Source organism: Dipodomys merriami, unplaced genomic scaffold (assembly GCF_024711535.1).
Source record: "Dipodomys merriami isolate MVZ:Mamm:240054 unplaced genomic scaffold, mDipMer1.0.p SCAF_94, whole genome shotgun sequence".
Classification (NCBI taxonomy): Eukaryota; Metazoa; Chordata; class Mammalia; order Rodentia; family Heteromyidae; genus Dipodomys; species Dipodomys merriami.
Window position 1 is genome coordinate 221192 of NW_027206557.1, and position 19092 is coordinate 240283.

The following is a 19092-nucleotide window of genomic DNA, read 5'->3' on the forward strand; positions in this document are numbered from 1 at the left end:
TTTGGATTTCCTTCCTTTAATAATAACGAGACTGAGTGATTGCTTGCCTGCCTACTTGTCTTCACTCAAGGCTGTGTGTTTCCATATTTTGTACAGTTACCCAGAGAGGCCACAATGCATAGAGCAATGGTGGAGTAATTGGAAAATGTCCATCTCTGTGGTATTTGCTAATTGCATTATTATTTTTTTCTCCTGATATTGAGGCTAGAAATTGGGGTCTAGTCTCTGTCCTGGAGCTTTTTTGCCAAGTGGTAATGCTCTACCTCTTGAGCCACACCTTCACTACCAGCTTTTTGGTGGTTAATTGGCGATGAGAGGTCTCAGAGAATTTCCTGTCCAGGCTGGTTTTGGACCATGATCATTAGATCTCAGCCTCCTGAGTAGCTAGGATTATGGGCACCCCACCATTCCTAGTTTCTGATTGACACTGAGGTTTGAAAAGCAAGGAGAGTTCTGGGGAAGGCCATAGCTCCAACCTTAGCACAATTAGGGATGCTGAGGAGGAAACAAAGATGATCATACAAAGATGTTTCAGAAGGAATTGATCTGATCTGATTTGATTTGAATGGGAAAACGGGGGCCCTGCAACTCCCAAGTGCCAAGATAGGGACTCTCTCTGCTCTTGTGTGGCTTTATGCACAGCCCTGTGGGTTTCTGAGCTCCCACACACAGACAATTGGGCTGCTTCCTCTGAATCCTTCTACTGTTGAATAGTCAGTCTATCATCCCTGGGACCCAGAGCAAGGAAGCCTCCTAGAACAAAGGGCAGTCACTTAGTTCCCTTTCCAGTTGGCTCTTTGTCAAGAAAATGACACCACTGGAAAATGATTCAGCCCCGCAGCCAGATTGGCAAAAGCAAAATCCCTGTTTCCAAAGAGCTCACAGTCCTTCTAAAGGAACCATCGTTCCTTCAGGAAAACAGACAGGAAGCATCAAACAGAGGAATTCTTTGTCATCTGTGCTCCCTGCTCCCCACAGCCACCTGTAAGGTCGTGTGTGTGTGTATGTGTGTGTGTGTGTGTGTGTGTGTGTGTGTGTGTGTGTGTGTGTGTGTGTGTGTGTGTGAGTATTTTCTATTTTATTTTACTTTTGTACTGATAATGGGGCTTAAACTCAGGGCCTTGTGCTCTTGCTTGGATTTTTTTTTCTTTTTGGCTAAGGCTAACGTTTTCCAGTTACTGAAGTCACACCTCCACTTGGAACAGAGATCATCAACTATCAGCCTCTTGAGTAGCTAGGATTATAGCTATGAGCACCCAATTTTATATGACTTTAAATGTACACAAGATGTACAAAAGTAGAATTGTAATATTCATTCTCTTTATAACTTGCTTTTTTTGTACCTACCAAAAGTTCTATGTGATTAAATATTCCTACCATTGTTTTTATTACCTGTGAATGGTTTACAGCTGTGTATGACTACACCTGTTTATGATCACAGCTATGTATCTTTACAGCTTTACTGACATACAAGGGATTCACAATATAATAATTTGAAGGATATAGACACTGTAATTAGCCATTACCTTATTATAGGACATTTTATATTGTTATTTTTTGAAAGATTTTCTAATCTGCCTTTTCAGTACTATAACTATCTTTTTTGTTGTCGTTGTTAGTCATGGGGCTTGGGCACTGTCCCTGAACTTCTTTTGCTCAAGGCTAATACTCTACCACTTAAGCCACATTACCACTTCCAGCCTTTTCTGTGTATGTGGTACTGAGGAATTGAGCCCAGGGCTTCATGAATGCTAGGCAAGCACTGTACCACTGAGCCACATTCCCAACCCTCTAATCTGCTTTAACTAAAAGCTAGTGACTTGTAGAATTATTTTGAAAAATGGATTGCTTACTCAGAAGGATATACATTTTAAAACTTAAAAAACAAACCAAAAAACATTAAGCTAGGCAGGTGCGAGTGGCACATGCCTGTAATCTTAGTAACTCAGGAGGCTGGGATCTGAGGATCATAGTGCAAAGCCTGCCTGGGCAGGAAAGTCTGTAAGACTCTTATCTCCAGTTTACCATCAAAAAGTTGGAAGTGGAGCTGAGACTCAAGTGGTAGAAAACTAGCCCTGGGCACAAAAGCTCAGGGATGGTACAGGCCCTGAGTTCAAGTCCTTGGACACACACACACACACACACACACACACACACACACACACACACACACATCACATCACATCACATCACATCCACACACATATAAAGAATACAAGACAGTATATATTAGTGCTTATTTCTATTGATATTGATTTTTAAAAAGAGTCTCAGATTAAACTTTTATTATTCCAGTTGTCTTTCACACCAGGTATGTGTGAAAACTACCTTCATTCCCATGCATTGAACTTTGGTGTGCCCTGAAGTGTCTTGGCCCTTACCTTTGAGAATGGGATTGGAGCCAAGTGTATATTCTTTGAGTACCAAATTTTGTCTCTGACCTTGAATTAGGCCTGGCACAGGCAGGAGGGATGGGGGGTGGGGGGGATGGAGAGGGGGAGAGAACCCCAAGATGTGTGTGACAGTAGGCTTGGCTTTGGTTGGCACTTTTTTGCAAGCCACTGTCAGTGTTCATGGAAATCACTGTTTCTCAGAGGATGCATCTGTTCTGGGAGGTCCAGGATGGGTTAAGTGGCTCTGTCTACTATTTAGCAGCAAAGCCTGACTCACCAAGCAGGTGTTGCATTTCTTAAAGAGGCCATGACCAGCGCCAGCAAATCCCAGACTGAGCCAGAAGATGCTTCTGTGGTCCTGTGTTCTGCCCTAGCTGTGAGGTTGCAGCATCTTTCTAGCTCCCTCTGCTGGGGTGCTAGTATGCTAGGGGTAAAGCATGGGGTAGTCCTGATTGGAGTTGGCCCTCTCTGCCTCTCTGGGGCCCAGCCAGGAATTTCCATCACAGAGGCCCAAGAGGCCAGCCTAGGCAGGCTTTGTCTAAGTCCCCAGAAAATCCCTTTGCAGGGCAACCCCTCCCTGGCTAACCTTTGCTGTTGAAAGAGGAACAGTGACATTCATTCCTCAGGCTGGAGCAAGAGATTTTTGACCTCTGGGAAACCTTAGCCTTTCTACCAGCTGCAGATTTTCTGCTCACATTTCTTTGTTTTCTTAAAAACATAAACTGTACTTGGAAAGAGACAGAAAGAGGAAGAGGGAACACATGCCACAACAGAACTTTTTCTGAAGTCACAGCAAGGATGTAGGGTTTGGGAATGTGGGAAAACATGTTATTGGGGGAGGGAGAGAGGTGAAAATCCCCGAGTGATTCTTGGTGTCTAAAACAAAGAATTGAATGACACATGTTGCATGGACATGCCCACATGTGTGCGGTGCACACAAACACACATAAGTAAAAGTTGCAGAGCAAGGAAGAATGTAATACAGAAAACACAGCATTGAGGAAATAGCAAGCAGGCTTGTATTCTGTGTTCCTTTAAGAGGAAACATGTGCTTAGCTTTCCAGGATTTGGAGAGTGTCCGGGAGTTCTCTGTATGCACAGTGGGCTGATCTTAGGGAAATGAGCAACAGTGACTCACCACACTGGTCGATGGGATCTGCACATGCACACAGCTGTCATCCCGTAGTTTTAAGCACATGTATAAGATGCAGGGCATGGGCAAGAAGCCCTGCATAGGAGTTTGTTGGGCAAAGGTGAGGCTAAGGATGCACAAGGATCTGCTGTGCAGGTGGCTTCATCTTGGTTGGAACTGGCCAAAGGTTTCCCTACCACTAGGGAAAAATCCCAGCTATTAACTGAGCACTAATCACCGTCAAGATTAAACTGCCATAGTAGGGGCTTGGAAAGAGGTAGAAGTGGGGCATGACTAGAGAGGGTGTTGGTTTCAGCGTTCTTTCCCTAGGCTTGCCTGCCCACAGTCAGGTGATTTGCTGTCTGCACTGGTCTCCAGAGGACATGAACACATAGGACCCCATGGATGCTCTGGTCTCAAGCCAGAGCATATCTTTGTAATCCTGGCTTGATATTATGTGTAGAAACTTCCGTTTCCACACCTAAGGAAAATTCACAGGAACAGAGTGGGGAACCTCAAGGTGTCTTTCACCTGCAGATTCCACTCAAGTTTTCACTCACAGGATGGTGTTCTACCACTTGAGGCATGCCTCTAGTCCCCACTCAAGTTGTACAAGTTGTCCTGGGTGCATCTTATGGTCTAACTCCCCCTAATAGTTCAGTCTCCCAGTCTGAAACTCTTTCATAGTTGTTTCTTTCTTGGATGACTTGGACATTTTTTAAGACCCTAAGTTAGCAGTTTAGTAGATTATTTGTCTGCTTGCCTGCCTGCCTGCCTGCCTGTCTGTCTGTCTGTCTGTCTGTCTGTCTGTCTGTCTGTCTGTCTTTCTGTCTGCCTGCATGCCTGCCTGCCTGTCGGTCTGTCGGTCTGTCTGTCTGTCTGTCTGTCTGTCTATTTGGTGACAATTGTGGGGTTTGAACTCAGGGCCTGGATGCTATCCTTGAACTTTATTTAATCTTTTGTTCAAGGCTAGCTCTTTTCCACTTTAGCCACAGTGCCATTTCTGAGTGGCTTTGGCCCATATTCCTCATATCTCAGCCTCCTGGTATCTAGGATTACAGGCATGAGCCATTGGTGCCTGGCAAGTAGAATATCTTTCAAGTGGGTTTATTAAAAGATAATTTGTTAAAGATTATTTCCAGAGAAAATACAGATACACATATGAACATGTGTTAAAAGAATTTAGCTATTTGAAATGAGAGAACTAGGCTGAAGTTATAATAGTTTCAAGAAAAAAATCAAAAGACTATAAGTTATATATGGAGGAAAGAAGATGGAGGTGAATTGCAATTGGAGGCCAAACTGGTTTTCTATCATCAGGCAGAAGCCAATTAAATCACTTTCAGAGGGGATGGATGGAGCCAGGGATTGGTTCCTTCCTTCCTTCCTTCCTTCCTTCCTTCCTTCCTTCCTTCCTTCCTTCCTTCCTTCCTTCCTTTCCTTCCTTTCCTTCCTTTCCTTTTTTCCATTGTCTATCCATCATTTATTTGCCCATCCATCTGTTCATCCATCCACCATCCATTCTTTTATTTCCCTCCCTCCCTCCCTTCCTCTCTGACTTCCTTCCTTCCTCCCTTCCTCCCTTCCTCCCTTCCTCCCTTCCTCCCTTCCATCTTCTGCCTGCTTGCCTGCCTGCCTGCCTGCCTGCCTGCCTGCCATCTACCTACCTATACATTGTAAAACAGCTCAAAGACAGTGGGACTAGAATCTGATGACCCAGGACGGTATGTTACAGATACTGCAGTTTTGCCATTGAAACATACACATCTTCCTACTGGTTTGTATCATTTTCTCATAACTGGACCCATATTATATCTTTGGCTAGACTTTCACTAGTACCTGTGGGTTCAGATTATTTCTCTTCCACTATGTCCTATTTGTGGCACATAAGTACAACGGGTATTTTAGCAAACTGCAGGGCCTTCTCTTACAAGACCAAGACAGTCAGCTGGCATATTACAAGAGAAAGCTACTCAGTCATTGTTTTAAGTCCTGTTCCTTTGGACTTCTTATTACCCAGGGGGGTTTCTCCTCATCAACCATGAACCCAGATTGGTTCAAATAGAGCTACTTGTAAGTAAATGTGATGGCTGGTGTAAGTAATTAGTTTGTTCCTTGTGTTTTTGTTGCTTCCTATCATGATTTAATGCCCATTTATCCCTTTGAATGATGTATTGAAATGCACTGAGTGGCTGAGGAGCAGTTTGGCCCTCCTGGTTCTAATCCTGAGTTTTCTTCCAGATACATGTTTGTATGAATTGACTATCACTGCTTTTAAACATGTTCCTCATGGTTGTTTTTAAATTTTACAGCCAATACCAGAAATTGCAGAAGATTATGAAGCCTTGGTAAGAATATATGATTAAATTATGTTATAATCTTAATACTTCCTTTTTTCCTGTCTGCATAATTAAAACCTGTCCTCTGGCTTACTTTATAACTATGCATCTACATATTTTGAGTAAGTTACTTTTTTCCTTTTTGTTCGATGTTTTTAAAAGTTTTTTTTTAATGAATCTACTTCCTTGTTTGTTTGTTTTTTTCCCTCGTGGCAGAGAGTATTTATTGTTGGTTACTAAATGATTACACAGGCTTTCCTCCCTCTTCCCTTCCCCTATAGCACTTCTGGGTAGAGTTTTGTATATGACTTTAAGCCGAGCTTTCTTCTTTTGTGGCTTATGTGATGTTCAGAGATTGAAGGCTTTGGTTTTTATCAGTGACTCAGAAAGAAGGAAAAGCACTACATCTAAAAAGTATTTGAGACTGATGCATAGATTGAAAAATATTTGTTCTAGATCACTTGTGTGCTGATTCCACTCCTGATAATTCTGCTCTTCCATGTGCTCTTCCTCCTTCTTTTGTGTTGCTACTTGAGTTTGAACTTAGGACCTTATGCTGTTGCTTAGCTTCCTTGCTCATAGCTAGTACTTCACCGCTTGCGGCACACCTTCATTTCTAGCTTATTTGTTAATTGGGGATAAAAGTCTCATAGATTTGTCTGCCAGGGCTGGCTTTGAACTGTGATACTCATATCTCAGCTTAGTGAGTAGCTAGGATTACAGGCATGAGCCTGTAGGATAGCTTTAAAAGTTGCCTTTCCTTTCTTTTCTCCAGTCTGTATTGGGTACATCATTCCATAGAAACATTGGGATGCACTCTGCTCTGAAAAAGTTGGCAGCATAAATTTAGATGCTTGTTTTGAGACTGGCTGGATTTTTCTGGAAGGAAGATGATCCCTAGTAAGTTGAGAAACATTTCATTGAGTCATTGCAGCACACATGGTAGTTTGCAGACGCTTCCTTTTGTGGCAGTCACTACTGTAAAAGTCATTAGCCTAGCACATAATAAAAACAAATAAACTCAGTAAATAAAAATGTTCCAGAATGTGCCAAGTGCTTGCTTTTCTTTTATAGTGCTTTCCAAGCATGGTGTCCTATACAGATGGAGTGTGGAGGTCGGAAGCTGGCTTCTGCCTTCTCTCCTGGGAGTCTGAATCTCTCCTCTCTGGAAGTGGAGATGGATACCCGGATGTGAGGGTTCCAGGACAGCTCTTCCAGTCACCTTATTTGACAAAGGGCCTTTCTTTTGAAATGTAACCATATTTGAACATGCCATCCTTTTCTTGTTGCTGAAGGTTTGAAGTTGAAGTCTGAAAAGCTCTTCCTCAGGAAAAACATAACTTATTTCAGGGAAATAGACGTTTAATATAGAGAACTACATACAGTGTATTATATAATGTTCTATCACGCATATGTGTATTATGCATTTTATTATGTAGTATATGAACATTTTACATATTTTTATATTGAATGTATTTTGTGTCTTATATGCATATGTATGTATTTTATAGGAGGTCATATAATTCTAGTTATCATTTATGTATACCTATCATCTATGTATCTATGTAACATCTCTCTTTTATCATCTACAAATCTATTTTCTATCATTTCTATCTTGGATCAATTCTTTCTCTGTCTCTGTCTTCTATCGTCAATATGTCCCGTCTGTCTGTCTATCTCTCACATTACTGAGTGGACCAGGTCACTTCCTGTGACCTCCTCAGTGGGTGAGTGACATGAAATGCCCTTTCTCCCACTTGTTAATCACTCACAGAAATGGACCACTGTAAGTATGGAGAGCCTTCCCTGCCATCTCTGAAACAGTGTTTCACTTCCTTGATAGCCATAGAGAGGGTATCCTGATCCCTAACACCACTTGGAGATCTGGAAAACACATGACGTTCTTCCTACTTTCCATCCCACCCCCAAAGGTCCTTAACGCCTGCCTGGAGAGTCTATAGACAAACTGGATTTCTTTAGGTCAGATTGTCCTCAGATGGGCTCCTTCTGGCCATTTAGATTAGCCTTTCATTGAGCAGGTAGGTAAGAAGTAGAGACATTTGCTTTCAGATAATTAGAGGGAAGACATTTGCTCTTAAAGTAGCTACGGAAGACTAATATCTGGACACAAGTTTATTTGTAGTCCCAGGCCAGGTGGCTAACTGGGAATGTCAAGAAGCATTTGAGCCAGGCACAGTAGCTCATGTCTGTAATCGGAGCTACTCAAGAGGATGAAATCGGGAGGATTGTGATTTTTGGTGGCTACTGTGGTCAAAAAGTTCTCTGTACTCCTTTTTAACCAATGAAAAGTTAGGTATGGTGATGTCATCCCAGATACAATGGGAAACATGAACAGAAAGTTTGTCATCCCAGCCAGCCTGGGCATAAATGTGAGACCCTGTTTGAAACATGACGATAGCATAAAGGGCTAGGTATGTGGCTCAAATGGTGGAGTGCAAAGCCCTGAGCTCAAACCCCAGTGCTGTCAATAAAACAAAACAGAAGACCAGCTTGAGCCCAGTTGTGGGCTCATTCCTTTTCTTTCTGTTCTCTCCTGGTTCTCTAACTGCTGTCTCTAACCGCTGACACCAAGGCAAAGATCTTGGTCTGAGTGGAGTCTGTGGCAGGTATGTGAAGAACCTGTAGCATTTCGAATCCTATTATGTCAGATATGAGCAAATGCCAACTATTCATTATTATGTGATTGTTTTTCTCTTCGTGCATAAGTTAACAAAGTATTTATTGCTACTAATACATTATTATGTAATAATGTTTTCACAGTACTGTAATACTGACTCCTGCCCAGTCTTACTAATTGCATTTATTATCTTATTTTTCCTAAGGCAGTTTCTGTTATTTTTGCACTCTAACACTTGTTCTCTTATAACTCATCCTTTGTAGAGTGGATTATCCTGGAACTTTTATTTAACCTTTCTTGCTACTGTTTTGAGTCATCATCCACCTTGCTGTCTAGTTATTTGTTCTCTCCGTCATTTTAGTTTCCTGTTGGGAGCTTGTCTTTGAGGCCTGGCCTCTGGTGCCACCTAGGGCCCCTGTGAGATTGGGACTGCCTGTGTGCAGGAAGCCAGAGACATGGGCTGCTTTTCCATCTGGTTTTTCCATCTGGCTTTTCCATGTACTTTTCTCCCTTGTATGTTTTCTCCCTCTTGACTTTTTCCACATTGATGGCAAAACGTTTGAAAACCAGGAGCTTCCTGCATCCACAATGCTACTATTATGCCGCGGTCCCAGGTAATAGGCACATGGCTGTTAACTTAGCACTTGCCACATACTGTTCCTGATCCCAGGACTAGGCTAGCTCATTTTTTTCTCCAGTCTTCTTCTCTCTGAATGAAGATCACTATTGTCCTCACCACCACGATCATCATCCTCATGAATGGGGAGACTGTAGTGTTGGAGAATTCACTTAGAGCTTGATGTGGGGGCCCCTATGTGTGGCTCCAGAGATCACCACATAGCCATGTCTGTCCAGTGTGTATCCTCTCCTCTGGTCTCTGAATCACGGTCCTCCTCTGAGAGTCATCTCCCCTTGGATGGGCTTCTGCCAGTATCAAGACCGTTGAAATAGAGCAGAATTTCAAAAAATCATTTTATTTTGAGACTGGGCTGAGTAGAAGAATAGCAGGAAGGAATACTGTGAAGCTATTTTTTAAAAGAAGTATAAACCTAAATCCAAATCTGAATCTGTTAGCAGACTTTGTGATATAGCAATAATGGGATGTCCGATCCTCTAGATTAAAAATTGTAATGACCAGGCTGGGAAGGTGGCTCAGTGGTAGAGCACTTGCCTTGCTTGCCTGAGGCCTGGTTTCGATTCTTAGCACCACATAAGCAAAAAGAAAAAAGCCGGAAGTGGCACTGTGGCTCAAGTGGTAGAGTGCTAACCTTGAGCTGAAGTGCTGAGGGGCAGTGCCCAGCCAGGCCCAGGATTCAGGCCCCACGATCGGACCTCCCCCCTAAAAAAATATTGTAATGTCCAGCTTCATTAAAAAAAAGTAACTGCTGGGCGCCAGTGGCTCATGCTTGTAATTCTAGCTACTCAGGAGGCTGAGATCTGAGGATTGCAGTTCAAAGCCAGCCAGGGCAGGAAAGACCATGAGACTCCTATCTCCAATAAACCACTAGAAAATCAGAAGTGGCGCTGTAGCTCAAGTGGTAGAGGGCTCGCCTTGAGTTGAAGAGCTGAGGGACAACGCCCAAGCCCAGAGTTCAAGCCCCATGACCACCAACACCAACAACAAAAAGTAACTGAGTGTAGGAATCTGTATTATTGTATAATGTAGTATAGAAATCCTATAATTCTATCTGCTGGTAGAGAGATTCTTGATGGTTTGGAGTTACTATAGATGATGATGATGATAATGAAAATTTATGATAAGAGTGAAAATTTCTGAGATGTATAAATGACTAAGCATGGTTTTGAAATTGTCAGAACCTAGGATGAACCTCTGATGAAGGTATTTTACAAAGATGGCTCTTCTTCCTCCTCAACATACCTCCCCTGCCTCCCCACCCTCTGGTCATAGGCAACTTTCCATCACTATAGTCAGTACATGACTAGGTTAACTTACAACCAGAGGTGATTTATTGTGGCTCACATTTTAGAGGTGTTAGCCTATGATGGGCTGGCCCTGTTGCTTTGTGTAGGCAGCTCATTATGATGGACTGAAAGCCCTTACTCCATGGCCAGAAAGATAAAAAGAGTGATTCTAAGACCTATGCAAGGACGCACCCCCAGTGACCTAAAGATTTCCTACTAGGCCCACCTCCTACAGTTTCCATTGCCTCTCACCAGAGCTGCACCTTGAACACGCAGGACTTTGTGATTGACACAGACCATAGCATCCCCTAATTGCTCTGAATCTATAAACCACATATCAGACCCCCCAAATGAATGATGGGATGAGCAAACCCAGTATATGGAATCATAATATAATCATCATAGATAGTCCCTGAAACCCATTAACTCAGGACAGGATGCTGACCATTGTAACATCAAGGTGAATATGCTTATTTATCAAGCCTACGCCATTTTTGTTAAAGTTATATACAGAGGCTCTGAATCCTTACCTAAGGGCTGTTATGCTAATTGAATCATTTTGGATTATCCCTCTTGATTCTTCTGGCTTATAAAGGGAGCATTTAGGAACTTTCACTGACTGAGATGCTCCTTACTGAATACTGATATGCTACCAACTTTATTGAGTGTGCTACCTAAAGACTTGCCATAAAGAGCCATTATTTACTTCCTAGCTGAGAGCACAGAGGCTCAGAGAGGGCAAGTGAATTGCTCCGTGTTTCTCAGCTCCCTGGCTGGCGGCAAGCACCTGTCCCTTCCTGTCCTGTTTGTTGCCAGCCTGGCACTTGAGCTGTTGACTCTGCCCAGCTACTGCCCAGTGGAGTGGGTCTGACTGCCCAGCTGCTTGTCCAGAGGTCTGGGTCCGCTTCCTAAAGCTGGCTCACTTGTGCACTTCCCCACTGCCCAGCATTGACTCTGTGTGTTCCCCCCCGTATGTTTTACAGCTTTGGGGACATGCTGTCCTTCACATTGATGGCCTTTGTAGAGCTCATAGAGCATGGCATCGTGTCTTGGGACACGTTTTTGGTGGCGTTCATTAAAGAAGGTAAATGCAAACTGCTTTCCTAGGCTCCCATCACTCCCTCCTTTCACGGGTACCATTCTCTGCTTTGAGGATTATTTTATCATTGTTTCCTTGGGTTATGTTAAAAGATAGGGGGGGTGTGCATGGGTGTGTTTTAACTAGGCCTATAAATGTGGGGCTCTGAACATTCTGGGTGAAAGTGACCTTTTGTCCCTGCAGAGAACATAAAATGTTGTGTGGATGAGAACCCAGAGTTAAGGGAAACTGTGTTGTTGCTAAGGACACAGTGTCTTCGGATGCGCTACTGCATGGCTTCAGAACTCAAGAACTTGGCCGAGATGCCATCTTCACTATCCATCCCCAACCCCATGCTCAGCGACAGGGAAAGAGGCAAAGGAAGCTGATGTCCAGCACTCATGGGCTTAATGAGGAACTGAGGAGGCTGAGGGTCTGCTTCAGGTGTCCTTCCTGCTGACTCATGGTCTTGGTGTAAGAAAGATTTCAGGTATTAACCACTTTTTTTCCCCCCTCATTTAAGATAAACTTTATTCCTAATGATAACAATTAGCATTTTTCTTGAGTATACATTGACGTCAGAAAGAATGTAAGGCACTTCACGTCTGTGCCAGACTGGCAAGTTTTCTTTCTTTTTTTTTTTTTTTTACAGTTTTTTTTTATTGTGGAAATACTGTACAAAGGGGTTATAGTTACATGAGCAAGGTAATGAGTACATTTCTTATCCAGCATTGTTGCCTCCTCCTTTGTTTTTCCCCTACCATCCCTACCCTCCCACCTCCTCAGCGTAAATTGTAAAGTTTGTTTTTCGACATAGAGTCTTGTACATCTCATTGTTGCAAAGGGTCAATCTGTATCACTATTTAAACAATTTGTTTTTTCCCCTTCACTCCCCAAATTATACCAACACCAAATACAGTGAAAACAGAAGTTAGACCGTGGGGGAGGGACATACAAAGCAACAAAAAAAAATCATATGGTACCTTATAAAATACGTTAGAAACACTAGCAAGGAAGAAAAAAACCACTTGTGTCCCTATCTTTGGGTTCATTTTGCTTAACATCATCTTTTCTGAGTTTTTCTGCTTGTCCCAAACATATACTAGTTATTGCAAATAAGGGAAACCTTGGGACCTATGTTTCTTTGGGGCTGGCTTACTTCTTAATATAATTTTTTCCAAGTCTTTCCCTAACAAATGGGGCGATGTCATTCTTTCTGATGGAGGCATAGAATTCCATTGTGTATATATACCACATTTTCTTGATCGATTCATCTACTGAGGGGCATTTTTGACTGGCTCTTCTTTCCAAAGGAATCAGGTAGAAGAATGGGCAGAGATGGGAATGTGTCAAGTCAAAAACTTCACTTGAGAGCTGGGTTTCTTCAAATGCTGGGAGAACATGGCAGCTGTTCCATTTTCTAATGAAAATGGTTTGCCTTTACTAAAGTGAAATTTTCAGAAACCCCCTTTAATTCTCAGGAAGCAAACTAAATTTAAAAATTGGATATATTTTTTAAAAGCAACTTGTTCCTGTTTCCTCATTTCCTTTGCCTTGCCACTTACAAAAAAAGTCTCTTATATGACTTTGAAAATTAGTCACTAGAAAATTACTTACAGTTTTTGGGTAAGGTTCACTTTTTATTCATTAGCTGGACCGTATTCAGCATCCTGACAGCCCCGGGTTTGTGCTGGCCTCTATGTTTTTAAATGGAGCTTTATCTCGACAAAAATAATTAGGAAAAGCACTGACAAAAGGTGCTTCTCTCTGTGATCTTGAGTTGGCTTCTGATCGATGCCAAGTTCAGAGTACTTTGGAGAAATATTGTTCTCCTTGCCAGCCCTCTCTCCATGTCTGTTCTCTTTGTTATGTGTGCATTTAGATTTGAGTTTACCAATTGTAGCTACAAGAACTAACACTATTTCCTAAATGCCATGGAACATGGAAGCCCTTGATGCTAGTATATTGTAGCATTTTTTTTGTTTTGTTTTGTTGTTGTTGTTGTTTTCTGTGCTAGTCCTGGGGCCTAAATTCAGAGCCTGGGCTCTGTCCCTGAGGTTTTTTCCCTCAAGGCTAGCATTCTACCACTTGAGCCACAACTCCAATTCCAGCCAGCCTGCCTGCCTGCCTCCCTCCCTCCTTCCCTCCCTCCCTCCCTTCCTCCTTCCCTCCCTATTTACTTACTTACTTACTTACTTACTTACTTACTTACTTTCATCCTTTCTTTGTTTCTTCTTTCTTTCTTTTCTTTCTTTCTCTTTCTGTCTTTCTGTCCTCCCTCCCTCCCTCCCTCCTTCCTTCTTTCCTTCCTTCCTTCTCTCTTTCTTTCTTTCTCTCTTTCTTTCTTTCTTTTCCTTCCTTCTTCCTTCTTCCTTCCTTCCTTCCTTCCTTCCTTCCTTCCTTCCTTCTTTTTCTTTTTCTTTTTCTTTTTCTTTTTCTTTCTCTGGTAGTTTAGTAGAGATAAGAGTCTCACAGACTTTGCTGCTAGGGCTGGCTCCAAACTATGATCCTCAAATCACAGCCTCCTGAATAGTTAGGATTATAGGAGTGAGCAACTGGCACCCTGCTATGGAGTTGCTTTTTAATGACTTGGCTACTTAGAAGAAGGAAGGCCTGAAGAGAAAAGAAAGAGGACTTCCTGTGTTCTGAGTTGATTTTCCTCTAGCCAAGCATGGCCCTAGTGCCTTCTCTCGGAAGGGAAGTTTCCTACGCATTCCCCTGAGGCCTTTGTTTTGAGGAGGCTCTGGCTTGCTGGGAAGATCAGATGATTTCACTGCCTAGACAACATTTAGCCATTGGGCTTCAATATTTTGTCTTCTAAAACTTGGAGATATTTATAAACTTCAGCCTTATGATTTAAAATCAACCATGCAGCCCCATGGTTCTCTTCTGCCTTGATAATGAGAATTTTGAGATCTACTTCCTCAGCTTCTGAAAACTGACCTAAGTAATTCTCTGATTTCGGGATTACTTTGTTTTGCTTGTGGTTGGTGGTACTGGTTTTGAACTCAGGGTTTCACATTTGCTAGGCAGGTGCATTACCACTGGAACCATGTCCCCAGTCCCCTTTTCCCTGTTCATTGTGTTTTAGACAGGGCCTAGCACTTTTTTGTTCTTTCTTTGTCTTGGCAGTGCTACGGTTTCAACTCAGGACCTCCTATTTTCCAGGCAGGTAGCTCTACCACTTAGCTACTCAACCAGCTAAGGCCTTCCATTTTTGCCCAGGGCTTACCTTGGCTCACAAGGTGAGATCCTGCTACCTATGCAGCCATTGTAGCTGGGATCATATGGGTACATCACCATACACAGCTCTTTTTGGTGAGGTGAACAGTTGAGCAGAGAGGAAACTGAAAAGATGTGTTTTAGGAACCCAAGGATGCAATGGACTGGAGGGCCCATGTTGTGTGTATGTACCGTTGGAAATATCTCAGGATATTAGAGTACCACACAGGAATCAGGACACCTGCTCAAAAGGAATTAAGTGAGGTTTTTCTTCCACAGAAGGTCATGATGCTGACAGGATGCCAAGTAAGCAAGTGGCAGGATATCTGCGCAGCTGTCTTATCTCTACTGTATTACAATCCTTATTCAATTTGTCAGTACTTAGTGTCACAATCTTGAATGAATGATTAGTTTGCAAAGGGTTAAAAGTTTATCTGAGCCATCAACTGAGACCAGGACTCCTGATTGAAGCCAGAAGTTGTGAGGAAAACAAGGGAAGTGGCATAGTTAAAATAGCTTCTTGTGAGTTGGTAGCAGCTATTCTTAACATGGTGGTGCTTGTGTCCAGCAATCACTCTACAGAAAAGATTCCAACTACTACATCCACTGAGTTTGTGCCCCAAAGAAAAATATCTCAAATGCATTCTCATGTTACTGGGGAGATTAAGCACTTAATGAGTATGGATACTTGAAAAAGTGAGGCAGTTAGGAAGGGAAGAAGAAGACTACAATGATACTTTTTCATACCATTTAATTTTGGGCCTTGTTGGAATAACCAAATGGATCCATTTAGATACTGAGAATGCTTACTTCGAGTAATTCATAGTCAGTGCTTTTTAATCTGTCCCTGCTTTAAAGTAAATACCTGTGGGTCTTGCTCATCTTGGTGTCTCTGGAGGACCCGCTGTGTGGAACCAGGAATGCTTATCACTGAGGGCTGGGAGTTGGTAGTGGGGGCTTGATAAAGTTAGCAAGCGGTGCTCACCTGTGAGACCCCTGGACTTTTGTCACATCCAGATTCTATAAACAGAGGCAGGAAGGGAGCGAGCAATGAGGAAGAGCCCTTGGTAGAGAGAAAGTTAAGAAGTTCCAATCAATGAACTTTCTTGTGGGTTTTTCACTTTTCTTATGCCAGAGTCAGGAATTATACTGGAACAAGTTGAGCCCTGGCGGCTCACACTTGTAATGTTAGCTACTCAGGAGATTGAGATCTGAGGATCACAGTTAGAAGCCAGTCCTGTCAGGAAAGGCTTTGAGACTCTTCTCTCCAATTAACCATCAAAAAGCTGAAGTGGAGCTGTACCTCAAATGATAGAGCACCAGCCTTGAGTAAAAAGTGAAGGATAACATCCAGACCTTGAGTTCAAGCTCCAGTAGGGGCATAAAAATTTATTTTTAAAAAAAGAATTACATTGGAACAATGAAAATGAATGGAGTGGGGGGGGTGGATTCAGGCATTTACACTCTTCTTAGAAAAGATGTAATTTACATTAAAACCCAGGGCAGAGCATGATGGCCATTGGATTTTTGTCAGTAGGCTTCCCTTGGTAGACCCTGTAAAGAGCTTGTTAAATTGCAGCAGATGTGAGGAGCAGAGCTGACACCTGCCTGGGACAATAAACACATTCGCAGGAGAAGAGCCAAAGCAGTCTTTTAAGGATTGTTAACATCCTCATGCCTTTCCTGCAGTTCCTATAGTAAATTAATTGCCTTTTGGAACATGAAACCAGGCACACTCCAGTTTTTCTTCACCTCATTCTTTCTTACCTACTGAGGTATAAATGAAGTGAGGCAGGTGGGGTGTGGAGATCTGAGGTAGGCTCCTGTTTGGATCTGTTCCCCCATTCTGGCTCCCATATGGAGGGTGTGGACTGCAGACATGGGATGGTAGCTAGAATGGTGTGTGTACACTGGCATTTCATCCCTTTAGGGAAGGAGGGAGTCTGAGGGGAGGGCCTGACCAGACCACAGAAGGGGATAAATTTGTGTTTAAGTGGGACTCAGGGAGTGGTTACTTGTCACAAAATAATGATGGCTTTTAAGAAAGCCATCATGTTGATACAATAATGGCCTTTTTAGTGTGGGTTGTCAACAGATTGTAGTAAATCTTAATGAGGTGTTTAAAATAAAACCTTTATGGTAACCATGTGTCTGGACTGCCTTGCTCCATTATCGTAACCCTTCTTTTATTTTCCTTTCTTATTATATTTGGTTGGTTGTAGTTAGGGATTCAAGGATTGATTTCCCCTTAGGGAATGCATTTGAGAACTTGAAACTATTACATTTTTTAGCACTGCTAATTTAAAGAGTTTTCTTTTTGCTACCTGTGGGGGAGATGATAATTTTTTTAACCCTAGAAGGAGAGGTTTTTTTCCCTCTTTTCTTCCTCTTCCTCCTCCTCCTCCTCCTCCTCCTGCTCCTCTTCCTTTTCCTCTTCCTCTTCCCCCACTTCCCCCACTTCCTCCCCCTCCTCTACTTTCTCATCTTTATAATTTGGAATAGCCAGCTGCTGAAAACTTGCCATTTGAATTGCATTGATGAGTGTGATTTGTATGTGAGGAATATATCAGAACATAAGAGTTGTGGATGGAATGAATGAATGAATGAAGGAGCAGCCTGGGGAGGGGAGAGGAATGGCCGTGCTTTACACTGAATTTATCCCCTCAGAGAAATGCGCCAGTCCGTGTAATGTACATGATAAAATTGTCTGCCTTGGAAAGCTGAAACTCAGAACACAATAGTCTAGGGGAAACCAGGCAGAATAATTCTTTGAAGATACCCAGTAAAGAAATGTCCAGTTATCAGTGATTATAAGAGAGGTTTCTTTGTGTTTGGTAGGATTTCACCAATCTCAATGGTGACTGGGTGTATTTCTTGCTACTTTGAATTATGCTCCATCCTTAGAATCAGATATCCTCGCTGAGTTCCTGATGTGCTTAATTTTTTTCCTCCTTTCCCTGTTGACTCTATGAGCCATCCATGATATACTTCTTGGGTTTTCAGATAGCAAGTTTTGTGAACAAGTCGGCCATGGACATCTCAATCCTGCAGCGGTCCTTGGCCATTTTGGAGTCCATGGTGCTCAATAGCCATGACCTCTACCAGAAGGTGGCACAAGAGATCACCATTGGCCAACTCATTCCTCATCTTCAAGGGTAAGCATGCTGCTTTCCTGGGGAGAGGCTGTTATCACTGGGGAAGGAGCTGTTCTCTTTGGAGAGGGGCTTCCCGTAGCCACAGAGATGCTGCAAATTATTTTGTACTATTCTACTAAATATACAAACAAATATCCCTTTCCTTTTTTTTTCGGTTGTATTTACTGTACCACTTGAGCCATACCCCACCCCATTTTTCCTTTATCTGCTTTTGTTTTTGTTTTCAATAAAGTCTTGCATTTTTGCTCAGGCTGATCTTGGACAGTGATCTTCTTTCCTATGGCCTCTTGCCTAGCTGGGGTTATAGGTATGAACCACCAAGCCCAGCTTATTTGTTAAGATGTAGGAGTTGCTGACTTTTTGTCTATGTTGGCCACAAACCTTGGTCCTCTTGATCTCTACCTCCTGAGTAGCCAGGATTATAGTATGTCACCACACCTGGCAGCCTTGGTTTATGGTGAGTCATGCACCTCTCTCTCCCCTTACACTGACATGGCAAGGTGACTTATTATCCTTGAGGACTGCTTTGTCTGTCCTTGGCATTGCTCTGTCCATGGCCCCTTGCCCTGGGAAAACCTTTGGCTTTTAACCTGTCTTTGTGGCTATCAGTAGAGTTTTTCTTTTTAAGGCATAAAGCAATTTGCTCTCCTAAGTTCTTAACCGAGGGTGACCTAACTGTATAATGTTTTCTGTAATATCATCAACACCTTCAGAATTCATTAGAAATTTTATGCTAGACATTTTCAAGCAGTCTTTCCTCCCTTCTTTTGATAGAACTGAACTAAGGCTTTATGCTTCTAAACAGTCTACCACTGAGCCACACTGTAACTCTTCACTAGGAATCTTTTATTGTAGTTATTTGAAGGAGTTTCATTTCAACCTGCCAATTTATTTATTTTATTTTTATTTTTACTTTTTTGGGTCCGGTCGTGGGACCTGAACTCTGGGCCTGGGCTCTGTCCCTCAGCGCTTCAGCTCAAGGCTAGAGCTCTACCACTTGAGCCACAGCGCCACTTCCGGTTTTTTTCTTTTTGCTTATGTGGTGCTGAGGAATCGAACCCAGGGCCTCATGCATGCAAGGCAAGGGCTCTACCACTGAGCCACCCTTCCCAGCCCTCAACAGGCCATTTATGAGTGTACAACATCTTGGTTTGTGTCACCTCTTCCATCTCTCCCAGCCTCACTCATCCCCTTAAGTTTTCTGGGTCCATC

General features: G+C 42.6%; 1 protein-coding gene across 1 annotated transcript in view; it reads left to right on the forward strand.

The window, feature by feature from the left end:
- Window positions 1–19092, forward strand: part of LOC138821763 (engulfment and cell motility protein 1-like) — a 168691-nt gene that overhangs the window by 108013 nt on the left and 41586 nt on the right. The window contains exons 5-6 of the mRNA XM_070014183.1: window positions 5838–5873; window positions 17729–17880. Coding sequence (XP_069870284.1) covers window positions 5838–5873; window positions 17729–17880 — 188 coding nt within the window. The remainder of the gene's footprint in view (window positions 1–5837; window positions 5874–17728; window positions 17881–19092) is intronic.